Raw genomic sequence first — 21,555 nt, 5'->3', positions numbered from 1 at the left:
AAATTGTGCCACGTCACCGGGTACTCGGCAGCCGACATCGGTCCGCTCATTCGATTAGACGAAAGTCAAACGCCGTTAATTTTTTCGTATATAACCAACACAGTCTCAGTTTTTTCGTTAGCAGAATGCTGTCATAATCCCGGCGCGGTCAGCCAATCAGCTGACGTAATGAAAAATTCGCTGAGAGTCGGTTATCGGTCTGATATTGGCCACACCTTATCGATTATTTTCCACATGCTTACAAGATCGTTTGCTTTTGCGCTTGCACAATATTTATTTCATGCACCTATGTTTCTTGCTTGGTGAAAAGATTTTAATGTTGAGCGGATTCGGATGAACTAATTCGGGTGAATCTCCCCTCACAATTTTCTTTTTCACCATAGTTAAAGAGCAAACGTGATACATAAATCTATGATTCTGGGTTTCTTGTGCCGCGAACACTTGTGCACTACTTTTGATATATGTATTTCGAACAACAAACAGTACGCCGCTCACCTTCTTTTATCAATTAATTATTTTTTCGAAATGTCATCCCATTACGAGTATATGACAAAATTACAAAAATATTGCCCTACTCCCTGCGAAGATGTTGCGTAAATCATATGAGAATACGACGAAAAATTCAACACTACCACTTACACTTTTTGGGTATTTGGCGGAGCTCTTCCTCCAATTTGTGGTGTGCGTCTTGATGTTAATCCACAAAGGGGGGACCTACAATTTTATGCCGCCTACGAACGCTAAATGGCTTTTTATAAGGAGATTTTTCCAGGCAGAAATATACTTGGTGGTTTGCTATTGCCTGTTGAAGGGCGACCGCTATGAGAAAAAACTGCTTCTATCACTTTGTGTTTCTCAATGGGTTTCGAACCTGGTCACTATCCTTTGGTTCTACCGCACCAACGCATTCGGCTACGGCGGCCGCCAACCAACAGCCAATACAATACAGAAATTCGCAACCCCGTTATAAACGTTACCAACAAAACTGTTCACCTAATCCGTAGTCAATAAAAATCTATTCAGACACAATCAATTTTACAAGTATAACCAACCACCAAAATCCACTCATCCACGTGGCTGCTGGTACTGTTTACTGAAACTGTGCATTCAAGGTATATGTAGGTTGTGGAATGTGGGCGAGTTTAGGGTAAATACATTATTGAGCGGACTATCAAGGTGTTTTGTTTTTTTTGTTTTTTGAGGAACCCAACGGTGGAGATGAGTTTGTATTGAATTTTGATTATCAAAAGCATGTTGAGTCCTACAATTTTGATATTTAAATTTCCTGCAAAATTTAAGCGCTAGAGGAACAACATCAAGGCGCACGCCACAAATAGGAGGAGGAGCTCGGCTGTGCAGGAAACATTTCTTTCTTTAATCTGGATGCCAGGCCATTGGAACATAGAGGAATGAAATTGTGAATGAGCTTGCCGGTTTCAGTTGTCCCCATCACAGACATCGGTACCCCCTTGATTATTATTAAAGGGAAAATGCACAATTTCTTTCTTACAAAAGCGCAAGGCAGATGGAGTTCTATCTTATCGTGTGCTATATCAAAAACACTTTGGCCTCAGTAATAACAAAAGTAGGACGCTTAAAGTGCTGCGAATCCCACGCCACCTAAAATACTGCCTAAATACAGGTCACAGCTTATTTCACGCAGGGATTTATAATTTCAAAAACAGTAGAGTAAAACACAATTTTCAGTTTTTTTAATACTTAGTATGATAATCCTTGCTGTCCACAACAGGTTTCAACAAATTTGGCATTGATGCCATCAGTTTTTGACGATTTTGAAGATCAGACGAAATATTCATTCATTTCATTTTCAGCTCCACAAATTTTCAATTGCGTTAAAGTCTGGTGACTTTGCCGACAGCCACTTCAAATTTGGACATTTGTATATTAGCCAGGATTGAACAGTAAAAAAGTCGGAAATTAGACTTTATGAATCAATAGGAAATTTGTTTATTGCTTTTTCAATAAACGCCAACCTTCCGGTATCAGCACGTTCATTATTCAGCTGCAAGAAACATGTTTCCAAGGCTTCAGAGTACTGGAATTCAATTATTTTGGCGTTGTGCCGCCCTGCAAGCCGGCTGCTAGTACCGGGAATTTACTGGTTGAAATTTGATGAGTTGGAATTTTTCACTGGGTTTAGAATAACAAAGCCAACCACTCTTGGCAGCAGATGAGCGTTTGATAGCGACACCAACTAAAAATTAACCCCTCAAAAGCACCAATTATATACTTTTAATTATAATAACAAAATTATTTGCAGGGGTGGAAGTATTAAACCAGTGAATCGAATTCTATTTACGCTTACATTTCATGCCCTCAGATGTATGCAAAAAGCAGTTGCAGATTTCATTCGTGTTTCAACTTCCTCAGCTGCAGGATTATTAACAAAGTATCAAATGAAAGCGCTTCGTTGCATAGACAACATAAATCAAAATTTGTGAAACGAATGAGGGAATGAAAAAGTCCTCAGCTAAAATTTTAAAAAATTTCACGATTTCTTTGGTTCATAGATGCAATAGATTGCACGCTTATTAAAATTGATTTATCCGGAGGAGATGATGCTGAAAATAATTTCTTGGGTAAAATGTGCAAACAGTTTCAGACAGCGATTTAAAACTTAGAGACATTGTGGGGAGGTCATTTAAAAATAAGCATTATGAAACTTGGAAGAGCAGTTTCAAGTGTTACTTACCTGTAAATAATAGCATCTTAAAAATCGGCGGCTGCCATAGCCGAAACACCAAATAATAGAAACAGTTTTGTCTAGTAGCGGTCGCCCCTCGGCAGGCAATGGCAAACCTCCGAGTGTATTTCTGCCATGAACAAACTCCTCATAAAAACATCTGCGGTTCGGAGTCGGCTTAAAACTGTGGATCCCTATCACCCTCTCGGAAGATTTATAATTTTTGCAAATGTGAGCTAGACAGCTGCAGTATACAAATGACAAACAATGGAGCGGGGAAAGATTAAAGTAAAGATTCCCATCAATTAAAATCACTTTTTTAGTATAAAAGTTAATCAAAAGCAAAATTAGGTGATTAATTTTGCGCCACTTTTTATAATAAGGATGATGCTTTTGTTACTATAAAAGTTATTCAGAAATAAAATTAAATGATTAATTTTTCGCCACTTTTTAAAATAAGCATTATGCTTTTTTTTAGTACAAAAGTTATTCAGAAATAAAGTTAGATGATTGATTTTGCCTCGCTTGCAATATCTTCAGAGACTATAACAATTGGATATTCTTTATTTGAGGCTGCCGTTGACACGGTAGGACTGTAGAGAGCTCCTTCAATATTTTGTTTGTTATTTGGTCCATCGTAGTCGTTTGGATTTTGAAAATCAATGACTGTTTTTTCATTGAAACTGATTTAATCACCGATGCAATTTTGCCGAAATCAGTAATGCCAACTTTTTTGTTTTCACTCAAATAGTAATTTTATTACAATTCAATTGACGGTATTGTGGAATCACTTCTACTTTAAAATGAATTTAAATGTCACTTCAACTTAAAAGATTATTTTACAAAGGGAGATTTTAGCAATTCATTGTGATGATGCAGCGTATACGTGAAATTTACGTTATTATACTGGGCTGCCCATATTCGACGGACCCATGTGTTTTTTTTTTAAATCAAAGAAAAATACAATTTTTTTAATGTTGACGATAATAATCATTTTATTTGGTTTAAGTAGATTTGTTGACATCACTTTTTGAATATGATATCTCTCAAATGGCCGCCTTGAGCCTGTACGGCCTATTGTGCCCGTTTTGCAGCACTTTCCATAGTTTTAGCTAATATTTCGGCTGGAATAGCAGCTATTTCCTCACGGATTTTGTTCTTGAGCTCTTCTATGGACTTTGGCTTATTAATATAAACCTTTGATTTTAAATATCCCCACAAGAAGAAGTCAGGTGGCGTCAAATCGGGCGAACGCGGTGGCCAGTCAAAATCGCTATTTTTCGACATCAAACGACGAGGAAAACATTTCTTCAAAAAATCGATTGTGATGCGAGCTGTGTGTGGTGGAGCGCCGTCTTGTTGAAACCCGAACTGCCTCATTCGCTTTCGACGAATAATTGGCATCACACTTTTCTTCTACTTCTTCTTTTCGTCAATTGTGAATGTAAATTTCAACAATTTGGGAGCGCTCGCGTGGCGTGTACTGTCCGTGGTAAAAATCTGCTTGGACTGACGCTTCCAACGCGGTATGTCATTAAGCGATCTGATGTCTCTGTCAAACATATAGGGTTGCCAGATAGGTCCGTCGAATATGGGCAACCCTGTATTTCTAGTGTTAAAGTTAAAGGTATGTACTGATATTTCAAATTTAATTCGTGGCAATGAACTAGAATTTGTGTTGTTATAGCGAACAATACTCAACCCGTTGAAAATGTTTTAGTTTTTCTCAATTTTTTAACTCTCATAGAGGTGAAAATGTTTGACATAGATCTGAGTTTATGTATTTGGCTGCATTCGTACATTTTTTATTTTTTTTATTTATAAGCTAAACCCTCTATTCGCAACAATTTCAAAACCCGAATTTTCCGAATGTGCGATAGTGAATGCGAACTACAGTAGGTTCTGTTTTTATGCGGCTTGTTTTTATGCGGTTTTGAAATAGTGCGGTTTTTTTTTAAATTACAAAATGCATGTCGACCTATCGGGAATTGTACATATAAACAAGATTCTAAACCAGCTAAGCAAAAACTCATCACAGACTACATCAGAAATGCTAACCCTACAAGTATGGAAGATATATAAAGATATAATTTTCAAAGATACAATATTTTGTTTATGCGATTTTATTTAATTATTTCAGATTCATGCAGTCTATGGAACGTATCTATAGTAATAATATGGGACTAGTGCCCTTTTTTATGCGATTTTATTACATTATTTCAGATTTATGCGGTTTTAGCATTTGAAACGTATCTATAGTTTTACTATAGAACTAGTAGCTTTTTTTATGCTGTTTTTTTTTATGCTGTTTCTTGCGGAACGTATCTACCGCATAAAAACAGAACCTACTGTATACGAAAAGTGTTCCAAAGCCCAAAACAGTAAACAAAGAGAAGGTTTATATAAGTTTTTGCACTCTAAATATAATCTAATCCTCTGATTAATCGGTTAGAATAATAACAATATCAGCATTTCTAACCACCATTGGCGGAAACTCCAAAGGGCGCACTAAAGAGTAACAAATACGGATCGAGATTTAAAGGAGATAATGTGGATGATTCTACTTATAGATTTAAAGAAGGAATGGCTGTCATTACATATAAATCCAGCGTACGGAATTTTAAATGACAGCAGCACTGCAAGCAGGTTTTTCAAAAATCCACCGCTAGATTCTGAAATTACAGCAATAGATGTAGAGATCATTAAAGACCTTTCTTTAGGCTATGAAATAAGTTTACAAAAGTTGAAAGAAATTACTAGTTAAATAAAAAATGATTATTTAAAACAATACCATTGGAGCTACATGCCTGCCACGTTAAACAAAATTTTATTTCGTAGCCATGAGGTGGTAAAATACGCGTTTCTGCCAATAGGAAATTGTCAGTAGAGCCTCAGGAAGCTCGCCAAAAGGATTTTATAAAAAATCGGCTTCACAATACTGGAAAGGGTTCGCCTATAACTACTAACGAAGATCTGTTTTCATGCTACAGATTATGTCAGATCTTCTTATAAAGGTTTTGAGAATGTCATCAAAGAAAATTCTCCTTATTTCCTGAGCCAATACACAAATACGCATTGTAATTAGAGATAGCATAGATTTTAGATAGAATTTTGAAGATTCAGAAACTGAAGAAGACGATGAATACTATTTAGTTCTCTCCATTCTTACAGTGAAATTTTAATTACTTTCTTTAATATTTTTTTATTTATTTATTTTCAAGAAGTCAAGAAAACATATTTTCAGACTGACTAGTAAAACTAAAAAATAATGAAAATTTGTACATAATTCAATTAAAAACTTACATCTAACTAAAATATACAAGATTATTTCTAACTAACTAAAAGAAAAAGTTGAATAGTACAGAAAATTCTTTCTTAGAAACTGAGAAATCTAGAAAGTTAGAAATGGAGGTCTCATTAAAATCACGAAGAGCTTTTTCAATAGGAGCATTGCGAGCATAATTTCTATTGCACTTACATTCTGTCAAAAAAGTGCCGAGAACTGTTCAATAAGACGCAAAATAATTGTTTAATCATCAAAATTTATTTTGACGCCTTCAAAATAGGCTCTATTCGAAGCAATACACATACATATGCCAACGATTAGTCCAGTCATCAAAGCACTTTTTAAATGAGTTTGAAGAGATCTTGTTCAGCTCCTTCAGCGAATTGTCTCTATTGTCTCTCTTGACTCAAAGAGGCGTCCGCGGAGTGGCAATTTAAGTTTTGGGAAAAGAAAAAAGGCACAGAGGGCTAAATCCGGTGAATACGGTGGTTGTTCGATGATATTTGTCGAGTTTTGGTCAAAAAAATGTTCACAAAACGAGCCTTATCAGACGGTGCGTTATCACCGAGTTTCCTTTCCACGAGTTTCCTTTCCACAAATTGGGCCGTTTCCTAGGCACATTCTCTCTCAAACGTCGCATAACTTCCAAATAATATTCTTTATTTACCGTAGAATCTTTTGGAACGAATTAACGAATTCCGAGTGAATCAAAGAAAACAAGCAGCATAACTTTCTCTTTTGACCGACTTTGACGTGGTTTTTTGGGTTTCGGCTCATGTAAATAGCGCCATTCAGCCGCCTGTTGACCGGTTTGCATGTCAACTCATATACCCACGACTCATCACCTGTTATGATGCGCTGATGCGCTAAATAAACGTTGGGTCCGAATTCACTTACTCAAGCACGTCTTCAGCCGAAGGTGTATGAAATTTTTTAAATAAATTCAACTCTCTTGGAACGAGTCGAAAATCCAGGCGTCTCATGCCCAATTGCTGTGTTAAAGTTTTCCGAATTGATTCGTGAGACACACTAAGGTTACGAGTTACCTCCCTCAAACTTAAATTATGATTTTCTAGCACCATTTCCTTGACTTTGTCGACGTTTTCATCCGTTGAAGGCGTTAAGCCTTAACCATTTAAGGCCTTATATCACTCGTAGACCCGTGTTTTTGTCAAAGCACCCTCGCCATAGGATTTCGGCATACGAAATCCCGTTCAAAACACAAAATTTTAGGCAAATTCCTCGATATTTTTATCCATACTGAAAATAGCAGCAATTAAATGCCAAAAACAAGCGAATTGACAGATTACGCTCAAGCTCTGTGACCCTATAGGGGGCAGTTGTACCAACGTTTCAGCAAAAAAACTTTAGACATATGTTACATATACGCGCTTTTTAAATGAAAAATTCCCGATATTCTTTGATATACGTATATACATTAGGGTGGTCCAAAAAAAATTTGTATGCTGCCGCCCCCCAAAATAGTAAAGAATGAAAAATAAAAAGACCCGTATTTTTTTTTTTTTTTTAATCAGACCATATTTAATGGTGCCGCCGGGGCTTTGAAATATCCCATGTATTTTGCATGGGAAAAAAATACTTTTTCGTAGATTTCATGTAAAAACCTGGAAAATGAATATATTTTAACCGGATAACTCAGTTTCTCTTCATAATTGGTCAGGGAATAACAACCAATTATGAAATAATTAATTTTTTTTGTATTAACTATTTTTTATAGAACCCCAAAAAGCCCCCATAAAACGAAAATCTAAGAAAAAATCGAAAAACAATATTTTATATTACTTTTATGATATTTTTTTGTGAGATTGGTTGTTATTCCCTGACCATTTTTACCATTATGGGGGGCGGCAGCATAAAAATTTTAATATAAATTTTTCCCCATGCATTTTTGGACCACCCTAATATACATATACTCGTATATATGTATATATTTTTTTTTTTTGATGTAGCAAAGTGCAGTTTATATTTTTAAAGCAAATTGTCCATTATGCAAAGGGTGTTACTCTTTTATTATTATTAAGTACTATTTTTTTTTTTCATTTCAGCGCCATAAGGTGTTTTAGAATTTATTATTTTGTTTTAAATTTTAAATAAATTAACACTTACCCTCTCTTACCCTGACCCTAAAGCAATTTCTTTTTTTTGTTTTGTTTTTTGATTTCGACCTTATCTGTCCAAAATGCTAATTGAATATTTTTGTCCAGCTAATTTCTTTTAGTTGCCACACTGTGGTCCGTCTTGTTTTTTCCACATTACAATAAACAAAGCACGTGTGCATTCACCACAAATGCAGACTGGCGTAAAATTGTGGTGGAAGAAAAATGAATTTATGCTACCAAGGATATAATCAATCCACACCAGCATGATTTTGTCTGTGGACGTTCTACAGTAGACAACCTATCAGCATTTTCTGAATTTTGCATTGCATTTTTCAAGGATGGATTTTCAGTGGACGATATCACGCAGGTTTTTCAAAAGCATTCGATACCGTCTCTCATAATATTCTATTGCGTTAATTTGAAAGTCTAGGCGCTCATTCCTCATTCTTTACTTGGATTACGGTATGTCTCTCAAAACGAATCTCGTTTGTACATATTGTATGTATGTTGAAATAGATAAATCGCTTATTTTTGAAGCCACCTCTGGAGTTCCCCAGGAAAACATTATTGGACCACTTTTATTTGTTATTTTCATTAATGACATTGGGACCTGTTTTCATCATTCAAAGTTTTTGCTTTATGCAGATGGCTCGGAAGTTTTTAGTAGAATCTTATAGCTTGTCGGATGTTTCATCAAGTGAGATAACAAAAAGTAACGGTACCACTAACAAATATGTATTAGAAGATGAATATCGTTACTAATATTTCGATTGGTATCGAAAGTAAAGTATCGATATTTTAGCCTTCTGATGCAAAATTATAAACGACGGCTGCAATTGAATATAAAATTGTGCGTAATAAATAAAGAAACAGAAATAGAAAACAGAATAAAATCCAAAGAAAGGTCCACTTAATGCTAACCTTTTCCACAAATTTCTGAAAATATACTGATTAATAGGTGTAATCCCATGTCAATGGGTCGTTCGTGACCGGCCAATTCGTTGAGAAATCATGAATTTTTCATGAAACCATTGCACGGTGCATGTTTGTTTATGATAGAATATTATATAAATAAAAAATTTTGAAAAAATCTCTTTGGATATGTTCAGAAGATACCTTAAGATTTTTTTCTAAATTTCTGTTGGAGTCATATAGCAGAAATAAGCATAGGGCGTGAACGACCCATCGACATGGGATTAAAGGGTTAAAGCTGAAATTTTTATTTTAAAACTTAATCAATTATTTCTTATAAAAATATATTCAGCCATATTCAGTGTTACTTAAGAACAGAAATTGTTCCATTCATCCTTTAGCAGACGGAAGTTCAAAACTACATGAATAGATCTTCGGAGTGCTACCACATCCACCCTATTCACCAAATTTAGCTTCCCGCGGATGCTGGCTGTTCGCAGGCCCGTAAGAAATTTCGCCCGAGTGAAGAGGTTTTATCGCTGAAACTGAGACCTCTTTTGGGGCAAAAGGTAAATCGTTGGAATGATTGCGTTGTTCTTGATGGAAATTATGTTGATGCATAAAGCTAATTTTCAGCAAAAAAGTGCTTCCTTTGTTAGCCACAAGACTTTTCAGCCCATGTGTTAAAGACATAGGCTCCAATATTACAGAATGTATCAAAAACAAATATTAGTATTGATATCGAAAGGAAAGGTAATGAAAGCACAAATAATCACGAGGCAGAATTTTATGCAGTAACGAAAGAAAATAACCCAATGGGCGCATATGAAGGATATTGGCTGTATCAACAATTGCGGTCAGCAACCATTACAAACAGTACAGATATAAAAAAAATAAAAGGAAAACCAAGTAATCGTATGTCATAAATGGCATTTGAATTCACTCTCTTCAATGGATTTGTCACATACATTCACAGATACTAATGCATGTTAAACCTGTTCATGCGCAAAACGAACTTTCGCATCTAAACTCTCTCCCTTTGGTTGCTGAATCCAAACACATTGTGCAGATAGATTACTGCCAATAAAGGAGTAGTAAATATAGCATTGCCATATTGGATCGAATACCGATATACCCAGTATTGAAACAAACGTATCGATACTGAGATTATGTCGGTAGTTTCAGAAAATTCCTGGATTGGTGTTTTAGAAATGAATTAACTCTTAATATAAATCATTTTTTCCATATGACATTTTCTATAGTACTAACCTCTGCTTATACCCTTTCTAACACTCAGCTTTCTATTTTCAATGAATTTTTGGACCTTAGGGCCGTTTGTGATTCAGGGTTTTGTTTATTAGCCAAATTAGCTTTATTGTACCGAAGGCCTGCTCTAGTTAAGCTTTTCTGCGGCGCCATGCTAAGGACTTCGAAGATTCTTATACTCTTAAGGATTTCTATACTTCTTTAAATTCTTCACGATTCCCTGATTAGGTCAAAGTTGTAATATGTACCAATAGCTTGGAATCAGATGTATTCTACGCATTCTCACAGCACCGATAGACTTCAGTGTAGATTTATTCGCTTCGCTCTTCCACCGCTTAATTTTGTAGAACCTCTATCGTCCAACTGTTCTCGGTGTGTGCTCATAGATTTGAGTTCACTTAGTTCACCGTAATGTTTATCTATGACATTGTCTGTGGTCTCGTAAATTGTCCTGTTTTTCTAGAGTAGATACACTTGAACATTCCTCATAGAGTATTGCGTTTTCGTTCCTCCGTTTTATGTAAATGTTACTAAATTAACTTATACAAATTTTACTCTCATTACAAGAGCTGTTACTGACCTAAGCTTTGCTCTTCCCAAAACCATATATTCTCAAGGTTTATGCCTTTTTACCAAGGGCTTATATATTTGCTTTCGTTTTAGCTTTTAGTTAGAAAACGTGATGATTGTACCGTTAGTATGTAAGGTTTTGTGGTCATGGTTAGGTTAGGTTTTTGTGGCCAACTCACTTAGACCATATAGGCTCGTTGGGGTACCACTGTGTGACACGGGAACCTCAGTCTTTATTTATCATGGAACAATTAAGACGCTCTTATGAGGTGTAGGATAGGATTTATCTCAACCGAAACGAATTGCAGCCATATACTCAAATAAATAAATCTCGGAAATCCGTGTTTTTGCGTGGCCAGTTATATCAGATGTTTTTTGCTGCATGAGAAATATCTATATTGGTAACTATAATTTGACAGCTGAGAATGTCAAACTATGTTGGCATTTCTATACAGTAAGGTTTGGGAAGTCATCATGAACCGTTAAACGCTAGAAAAACTATTCCAAATCGTAGAAATTTACTTTGAAAACAATAAGTCTGTTCGCGAAGTTCTTAGAGCGAAGTGCTGAAAAAGACGCCGAAATGTTTATTCGTCGTTAATCTCAACTTGTTGGCCTATGCCCTTCGGCTACGTGGAAAAACCACGTAAAGATCTTGATCTATAAAGTACAGCTCTTGTAAGAATTGACGCATTTATGGCAACGCTTGATCCAGCTTTCGAAACGTTTCTGGAGCCGTCTTTGAGTTTTCCATTACCTCCTTTCGGCTGTTGAAACGCGTTCCCCGTAAGGGTTTTTTGACTCGATTACATAGAAGAAATTGAAAGGAGCCGGATCAGTTGAATTCGTTGACTTTTGGGTGATACTCGTTTCGTAATTGGACAATTGGTGGCACACGGATAATGATGCCACTGTACGACGGTCCGTTATCATGGTGCAAAATCCACGAGTTGTTTCCCCACAAATCCTTTCCTTTTTTGGCGGATTGCTTCACGGGTTGCTCAAACGTCTCATAAGACTCAAATAATAGTCCTTATTAACTGCCTAACCTTCTGGAAAAAAATTGTGGTGTACAACACCGTTGTTATATATAAAAACCGTTAGAATCGGGTTCATTTGGAGCTCTGCACTCACTCGCCTGATGTTTGGATGGCATGTCGTTCTCATAAGCCCACACATCTTTGGCGATATCAACTCGGCCACTTTTTTGCATAAACTTCAGGTTCTTTGAGACCAACTTTGCAGCAACACGGGCCAACCCAAATTATTAACTACAACTAACTCCTCGATGGACTCACGATCTCTTCTGAGGGATTATGCCATTCGTAAACGGCTGTTTTCTTTAGAGATTCATTGCTGACAAAAGTTTTCCAACATTTCTAAGGTTTTCGCACCATTGAATCCATTTTCAACACAAAATTTAATACAAGCTCGTTGTTGCAAATTCAAAGATGTCGTTGCCTTCACAAATGTTAAGTAATAGCGAAAATCCTAAGAGGAATGTTACTCACAGATGTGGCAGCCTAACAAAACAAAAACAGAACTCAAATCAGTTGACTTAGAGCATCACCTAGCGGTTGTTCGGGAACTTATTGATCAAAGTTCTCGAAAGGGTAATCCAAAAAAATATGTTGATTTTTATATCTTTGAACAATCTCTCATCAACAAATGCCTCCGCATCATCTACAGAATATTCTGGCCAAACACCATCAGTAACGACGCATTGTGGAAATTAACGAACGAGGAACCCATTCTTAAGCAAATCAAACGCAGAAAGTGGTGATGGATAGGTCACACACTGAGAAAACCACCAGATAGCATCACGAGGATGGCACTGTACTGGAACTCGCAAGGGAGCAGAGGTCGCAGTCGACCAAAAAACACTTGGAGAAGGTCGATGCTGCGCGAACTAGCAGATGCCGACATTTCAAGGGACGGTGCAAAAACAACAGCACAGAACCGTGTACGATGAAAGAGTATTGCCGAGGCCCTATGCTCCCGAGGGGAGTGAACAAGGAGAAAAAAATGGTGACTTACATATTTTGCATTAGCGGCAGAGCAGAGCAACCGGAATATTTGTTATTAAGATATAAAAAAAAATTAAATGTTATCTTTAAAAATGCATTTCTGTTCAAAAATAATTTAGCTAAATTTAATTGGAGCAGAATTTTAGAAGAATAACATCAAATAATGGTTTAGAAAAATATATCATTATATTATTATACATACGCATGTGTGTGTATATCATATCCTCATCAACTTCCATATATATTGTACATACATAAATGTAATTGTAATTAGCTGTGGAGCTGCTTAAGTAATTATTTTTAGTTTTCGAAGTTTAATTTTTTTCTAACTGATGCAGCCTATAAATGATCAATGAAATATTGTTTTAGGTTGGCAATTTTATTCATACAAATATATTTTTACACTCATATATATACATAGGTATAAATAAGGGCAAGTTAAAGGTAAAACATACAATTTTCATTAGATGATGGTTAGGGACACAAGATAATAGCTTCGATTACTTTATGCTTCAAATATTCCGTATGGATAAACACATACATACATATGTGGAAAATATCCCCATCAGCCAAAACGTGATCGAACAATAAAACTGTAAAAATTTTCTGCGTGTCATATCACGTCTCCAGAATTTAGTTTTTTAATTTTTCTTTGTTCCGAAGGACAATGAAGAACCCAAGGACAGAATAAATATTCGTAACTACCCTAAAATATTAATTGAAAATTTCCTATTGTACTGCCATGCCTCCGTTAGGGGATGCTGTAAAGTGTGTTATAGAAGGGCACTTCATATCTTAAGTGCTAGAAACAAAACAAATAAATGCGGTTAGTGTATTCACAATGCTTTTTCGGTTTTACAAAATTCCGATAATTGCAGAAAAGACATGAATGGAGTGAATAGAGTGAAAAGATTTTTGGCTTCGTTAAAACATTTCACAAATCGTCGTGCTCCATTTCTGAGAGTTATACATAATAGATGTACCACGACAATGTCTTATGAAAAGCAATGTTTAACATTTTACATTACCTTGCACCATACTTACACATATAAAATAATAATTCATATGCTATTAGAGAATAATGTAAGCCCAAATTAAGCATATATTGTTTCATGGCGTTAAAATCGTCAAATTAGGATTAACAAATAAATCAAATAACCGTTTTTTATACCCGCGCACTTGCGCACTAGGGTGTTATAATTTGATCCACATAACAGTTGCAAGTAAAATCATAAAAGAATCGAAATAGATATACCAAAATGCTCAGAATGGTGAGAGGAGTCACTTTCGCCTCGAATCTTGGTACACATTTTACTCTTTATCCCAGGTAGTTTGGTTTTGAAAATGGAAGAAATCAATCAATAACCATACCCACCACCCATATAACGTTAATTTTTAAACCAAAAAAGTGTGATATCGCTGTTAGAAAGTAAGCTAAATTACTCAAATTTGGTAGAAATCATGAACCCTAGAAAAGAAATACTCATCATCATCATCGAGCAGATTTACAACTCGAGGTAAGCTTTAGCTTCGTTCTAGATTCGTTTTAATGCGTCTCGATGCACGGTAACAGTTCTCCAGCTTCTAACAGCCAGTGTTCTCAGGTCCATTAGAACTTATTCAAACCATATTAGTCTTGGATGTTCTCGTGCTTTAGTTAGGTGCTACGGAGTTGTATGACAGGATTGACTTCTGGGGGCGCCATCTGTCATGCGCCTTATATGACGCAACCATCTCAGAATAATCGGGACTTGACGTATTTCACGATGTCCTCGCCATTACATAGCTGCAGAACCCTTCATTGTAGCTTATTTGGTAGATACACTGTAGCCTGCTCATCATTGTAAAGACATAGTTCGTCCCACCTACATCCATCAGATAAGCAAACGTTAAGAAATAATCGGATGTATTAATGCTTTACATAACCAGGCTATGATGAGCTTCGGCCCCAACTCTATTTTGTTTCAATATTTTTCTCTCGAGAGTAGAGGGCTTTATATACTCTTTTGAAACAGTAGTACATATTCAATCTCCAATATTGCCTAAGTGTTAGCATGTTCCGTAAGACGCAAAAGACGTAGTTCGACCTTTGAGTGATTTATGAACTTAAATCTGCCCGCTGATGGCATTAACTCACAACCCAGATGCCATAACTAATATGTCATCCGATTAGTGCACCACTTTCACTCTATCTCTGTTAACTCGCGGCTACTCTCGAGTAAACTCCGCACCAAGACTCTAAGGTCATATGTCAAAGAAAGGAAAGTAAATTCCTTATTACCGAGCACAATCTCTACTTCTTCACGAGCTAGTGCGGATCCTCAGTAAGTCTTAGTGCTGGGCAATAGATTATCCTACGCTGCCAAGTTGTGTTTGAATAGATAAGTACATATCATTTTGAAGGTTCGCAATATAAGTGACTATGCCTGCCCTTTCCTCGGAAACTTGGTTTGAACATTGGCTCTGTGGAGGCGATAAGAGATTTGGAGTCTGCGTTTCGGAGCATTAATACTAATTCTTTCTAAGAGATAACGATAGTCAACTATTCCTTTAATAACACTGTAGACAAAACTTAATGATAATATATGTAGGTAGGCTTGCGAGAGTTCTCAGTTTATTAACATAAAACAGGGCACTGGAATTGATCCTACATATTTGACCCATTGATATATATGTTAAAGGGATAACGGCCAAATCTGCTTCCAGGATTAAAGCGGCAGGCATGCTAAAAGAAAACACACACGGTCATGCATCGGTCCTACGGTCTGCGAAACACTGAAGAATTACCTCCAGCAATCCTGACCATTTTTGTTGATAGCCATGCAGCGATCAAGGCACTGACCTCTACGCGCATCAATTCAAGATATGTGGTAGAGGACACAAGCATTCCTCTAAGCGAGTTATACATGGCAATTGAACTGAGTGTAATCGCGGAAACCAATGGAAGGTGGTGTTTGATAACTAACTCTAGGGTCTTCAAAGCGGTGTGACCAAAACTAAATCTTAAAAGGACCAATTGTCTATTGGATTCAACAGATCAACTACCAGCGTCCTCATACGTGTTATATCGGGTCCCTGCACTATTGGCACCCTAGCCAGTAGAATGGGTGTACCTCACAATGACTTCTGCGGAGATGAAGAAGAAATTGAGTCTGACCCACTCCTTCTCCGTGAATGTCCTGCACTTCAAAGAAGCCGTGTCAAAAATCTTGCCAATTATTTCTTTGAGGACCTGGGAAGTTTGCAAAATGTCTCACTGGAGCGACTAGGTACCTTCTTAAAAAGATCTAAGTGGTTTAAACAACTTAGTTAGGGGAAGGGAAACAAATTCAGGTATCACAAGGACCAAGGGGTGTCTTGTCTTAAACAAGCAACCGAACTAACCAATTCTCACATAACGCGGCATGTGTACGATTGCATAGAAGTTTCAAAATTCAGAAAAGAAAAAGAAAATTTGAGAAATAACTTCTGTATCCGCTCTATTCTTGTCATCTGTAGTTGATTGTAAGGTCTACAAACAAAGACTGCATATTATCGAAGAGAACGGATGAAACTCGTGAATAAAATGTTCAGCTTGTATGGATCAATAAGCTTCATAATGCTACAACGTAGAAGCCCGAGCATTCGCATGTGACTATTAAAGCTGAGCTTGGTGGCACAAGTAATTCCTACGCCCTTAGTTTCGTTAACATTTTTCAGGATATTATTTGAAATACAATATGACGTAGTGCGGGCATTTTTGGTTCTCGCCAAAAACATTCTGAACCATTTATTTATGTTCAAAGTAAGTCGAGATTGCAAACAATTTCGATCATCCGCATACAGTACAATTTTGGCATAAGGAAGCATTCACTTACATATACGAGTATAATTAAAGCATAGGACGAACAGCAGTGGGTCTGAAACCCAAGGGAGCCAGACCCCTGACGAAGCGATAAAGCGTTCAGGTTTTCAGGTAGTTTTTAATTTTTACTGCTTTCCGGTGACTTCTCTATGGATGTAATAATCTTGTGATTTAAGATATTTAAAATGATAGGGCAAATAACATTGATTTCCATCGGATGTATCGAGCCGAAACTCGTCATAAACTGATAATTCATACTGTGTGGCAGGAAGCGTATTCATGTTGCTTGTGTCTTATTATTAAAATATTCAAATGCTAGAAAAAGCAATGAAATTATTAAATTATGTATATAATCGATTATTTTGCAATTTTCAGGTTAAAATATGGTTTCAAAATCACAGGTATAAATGCAAAAGGCAAGCAAAAGAAAAGGCCATGGCAGAACAAAGTCAACAAAACCAGGTATTTCTAATATTTTCCACTTTAACTTATAGAAATTTAATTATATCACTTTTGATAATAACTAAATATTTTTAAACAATAAAAAACGTTGTCGTTTCCTCCTTCCTCTTACAGAAACCTTGTAGAATGAATTATATAAAAATCTCTAATGAAAAACCTATGTATGTTGATGACGGCTATGTCGCTGTATTACTAGTCAAATGACTCGGTCAGTCATCAGCCTCGCCATAGTTCTCATACTTCTGGGTGCAATGTCGTGTGTTGCTCGGAGAAGGGCTTTGCAAAATCGATTCTGGGCACACCCAACACCATAAAATTAACATTTTTGATACTTCTTCATTTTGTTTGGCGCGATAACCGCTTACGCGATTTTGGCCGAGTTTAACAAGTGCTAACCGGCGCCAGTTGGACATATGTACCAAGTGAAGCCAAGTCCTGCTCCACCAGATATTTCCAACGCAGAGGAGGTATTTTACTTCCTCTGCTACCACCAGCTGGTACTGCATCGAATACGTTCAAAGACGGAGCTTTTGGGTCCATTCGGTCGACATGACCACTCCAACGAAGCCGCTGGATCTTTATTCTCTGCGCTTTGTCTATGTCCCCGTAAATCACATACAGCTCATTGTACTTGCCATCACCAACGTTCAAAGGTCTATAAATCTTCAGCAGAATCTTTCTTTCAAACACTTCAAAGGACACCTCATCGGATATTGTCTTCGCCCAAGCTTCTGGTCTCATCATGGTCATATAGCGGAATGGCAATCCCGTCTTCAGCGATTGGGGGGTCGTAATATTCACATTTATATTCGCACATCCACAGTTGCCGCTATTCAGCAAGTGTCTTAAAACCTTTTGTAAGCCGCCAAACTTTCTGGTAGAACCTTCGTGCACTTTTCTTATCGGGCAGCATCATAAGCTCCTCGCACTCACGTATTTCGGCCTCTGGTATCTTCATTCTGTAATACGTCTCTATTCCTTTTTCTGCTCCCGGTAGTGATTCCACACCGTTCGCATTTACGTGGTCGAAGCGTGGCCCTATAAGCAGCATCCTTTCTTTTGCGCTCGCCAAAATCTGATTTGTTCTTCGGCGACGATGCATAAAGAACGAGAATCTGGTGCTGCAGACTATCGTGCTTCGGGCCGCACCGAAGTCGATCGGTTTCAATCAGTTATCGGAGGTTTCTTTGTAAATTTTCTGACGAAATTGTTTTGTTCTCTTCTTTAGTCTGGAGAAACTGTGGAATCTTGATATGCGCTAATGTTATCATATTGACATATGTCATTCTTAGGCGACTGACCACATACTTAGACGTTATGAATATTGGGGGTGTAGAGGTTCAAACGTAAAAGTTTCGGCTACGAAGTCTGACGGAGACTTAAATTCGATACCACGAGGAATAGGAGTTTGCTCCAACCTGCTTGTGAAGACCGTTCTTCGAAGAGTGTCGTGGTGATTGTGGTTTAACGCAGAAAGGCAATTAGAACCTTAGTTAGTTAGGCAGATGTTTAGATATGCCTCGAACGCCACCAAGGAGACGAGTGTGCCCATTTCATGGTACCATAAATGGTCTTAGCGTTTTGGGGCGCTGTTCAATGAATTAATTTGCTCTGCTGGGCTTTTGAGTGCTGTGAGGTAAAGCCGGCGTCGGCAAGTACCCTAGTAAAACGCACCAGACGCTGTATGTGAGTTACCAGCGGAATTTCCTGAGTTCAAACTCTAACAAAAATAAACTTGGAATTGTTAGAACGGATTTTGTTTAATAGTGGTCGCCTTACGGCATGCACTTTGCTCGTTTGGCAAATCTCGCTTGTTTCTGCAATATAAGCCTTCTTACAGAAGATTAGCCATTTTTAAGAAAAGCCGAGAGCGGGCACTATATTAAATGTTGTAGAAAAGCACTACTATTAAATTGCACTTTTTATTTAAATACAATATTTTACAGTGTGACCCCTTATGTATATTGCGTTTCTTTTAATTACAGACCTCAAGTTCGCCTAGACGTGTTGCGGTACCTGTACTGGTAAAAGATGGTAAGCCCTGCGCGGGTAATAACAGTGGACCACAATCGCAGCAAGCTAGTACCAATGCCAGTAACGGCAATTCTAGTTCTAACAGCAATACCAATAACACTATAAACGAAAACAATGGGTCCGCGGAAGTAAATAACAGCATTTCAAGTAGTTTGAACCTTATTACAGGAGAAACAACTAACTCCCACTCTCCAGACACATCAAATGCGCTCATTGCCAGTTACAATGGGACAATCGTTGGTCACAATCAAATCCAGCAACAATCTTGTAATAATTCTTTAATGTCAAACAGCTTAGCAATGGCATATCGCAATCAGAATAATTTTATTTCAAACGGGCATCAGCAACAGTGCACGGGGTATTTGCCTTTACAAGGCAGAGCGTGGTAAAATATATAAGAAAATATATTATATTAATTACGTACTATATGTATATGTGTATGACATGTATCTATTCAATCCTGTCCGGTTGTTTGCAAAAACCTAACGGATTCATGATAGAAACGAACATTTGTATTACCAGGATGCCCAGGATGGCGAGGCATGTACGTCTGTCCGCTCGTACGTCCGGTCCGTCCGTGCAGACGATGACATGAGTAAATGTTCAAATATTAATGAAACTCTTGTTATTTTTCTTATATAGTAGGTTGCTTTTTTTTTTTAATTAAATAAAGAAATAAAAATTGGTTAGATCAGGTATAGGAAATGATTGCAAAAATACAATTATATATAAAATAATACGGTCGCGACGTCTTTTATTTGGAATAAATGTCTGTATCGCAAAAACACTCCAACGACTCAATATAACTTTGACCCCCATTGCTTTTAATCTCATAAAACCACTCACTGCTTAAACATTAATAAAATATGACAGTAGCCCCCATAGCACGAACTTTTCAAAATTAAAAATGTGATATATCTAATGCTATTACTTATAGAATTCCAATTGTATGCGTATAATAATTTTAAAGCTAAAAATACGATGCTGACCTAATTACATTTCATAGAAAGGTGCGCATGGAATATAAAGCTCGGTTCTGGCCGAACTTATTTGTTTGTTATAAAATAAACATCCTCGCAGACTTAAAAAAAATTGTATGCAAACTCTCGAATAAAATTTTTTGAATCAAAACCATATCTACATGTTATTTCCTCTCATAATTTATCTTCACAGGTAAGTAACATTTGTATACTTACCATGGTGCAGTAATGGAAGGTGATATAAGTACGTATAAACAGGTCGTTTCGACGCAAGGCGCATTCATGGTGGTGGCACTAGACCAACAACAATGTTCTGTACGTTTGATTGTCAAAGCAAAGTATTGGGAGACTAGAAAACCAATAATGAAATCGCCTTGTTTCATTCCGGGCAGACAGCTACATGGACTCGGGGAAAGAAAAAAAACAAATTAGCTGATTTACCAACACCACCTTTAACAGATTCGTTTTGTTTAGACGACGTTTCTGTCAGCTCAAGGTTGCATTTTGGCAGCACGAGAGAATGGAGAGGAAAAGAAGGGCGATTTGTGAAATAGTACAATAGAATAGCTAGCTCTACATACATTCAGTTACCACTTTTCTAGAATTATTGTTGCATTGTAGAGATTTTATTTCAGCTTGACTATTAGAGTAGATAGTTATCGGTTGTGCCACCCCAAAAGAGTTACTGACCCACAATGCAACCCCTTTTATACCTATAAACTAGACTTGAGAGCCCCTGCAGTAGTCGGGTAGCAGTGGGCTTAGTTTCCGGCACTTCTGAGAGGATGCCACTCCCGACCATAGTATTTAGTCTCAAGCCGTCAGTGAAGACACGTTCGCCTCCTTCTGGGATTCGTATGGAAAAATTGTTTTCAAAACAGAATTGTAGAGCAGTGTGCAATTTATCTTCCTATGTTTTCCCGAAGAAGTTCCAAGAATTTTCGAGTGCCCAAATCTACAATATTTATTGGGTAGGTATGCATAAATTTGATTGCGTTGCAATTAACCCGAAATTTGGCATTAATAACTATAGTGAGAAGGTATAATAGTATCAGGAGCCTTAGTGGCGATAAAGAGCAGCACTCCTGTAATAAGTCTGGATCTCTTTGGATGCTTTCCAGTCTGCTCTTGAATACCATTTTTTTCAAAAGTTGGCCATCAAGCAGTGGCCCCGCAGAAGAAGTGTAGTACACTATGCTTTGTGAGGTTGACACTCAGTCCACTCTCCTTGCACTAGCTATCCCCAGGGGGAGTGCAGAGATTTTGTTATAGTTCGCTCAACTTGGAGATGTTTTCCTGTTAATTGCCGTTAATGCAATATCGTCCGCATAAGCGATGGCATTACAGCCA

At 37.1% G+C, this 21,555-nt stretch overlaps 1 protein-coding gene across 1 annotated transcript in view; it reads left to right on the top strand.

The window, feature by feature from the left end:
• The window catches only part of LOC128866338 (thyroid transcription factor 1), a 70,010-nt gene extending 49,656 nt beyond the window's left edge, over window positions 1-20,354 (top strand). Inside the window, exons 5-6 of the mRNA XM_054106974.1 lie at window positions 17,105-17,191; window positions 19,177-20,354. Of these exons, the coding sequence (XP_053962949.1) occupies window positions 17,105-17,191; window positions 19,177-19,614 (525 nt within the window). The 3' untranslated portion in view covers window positions 19,615-20,354. The remainder of the gene's footprint in view (window positions 1-17,104; window positions 17,192-19,176) is intronic.
• Window positions 20,355-21,555: the final 1,201 nt, after the last annotated feature.

This window comes from Anastrepha ludens, chromosome 2, assembly GCF_028408465.1.
Source record: "Anastrepha ludens isolate Willacy chromosome 2, idAnaLude1.1, whole genome shotgun sequence".
Taxonomy (NCBI): Eukaryota; Metazoa; Arthropoda; class Insecta; order Diptera; family Tephritidae; genus Anastrepha; species Anastrepha ludens.
The sequence above is the reverse complement of the archived record's forward strand: the minus strand, read 5'-3'. Positions and strand labels throughout refer to the sequence as shown.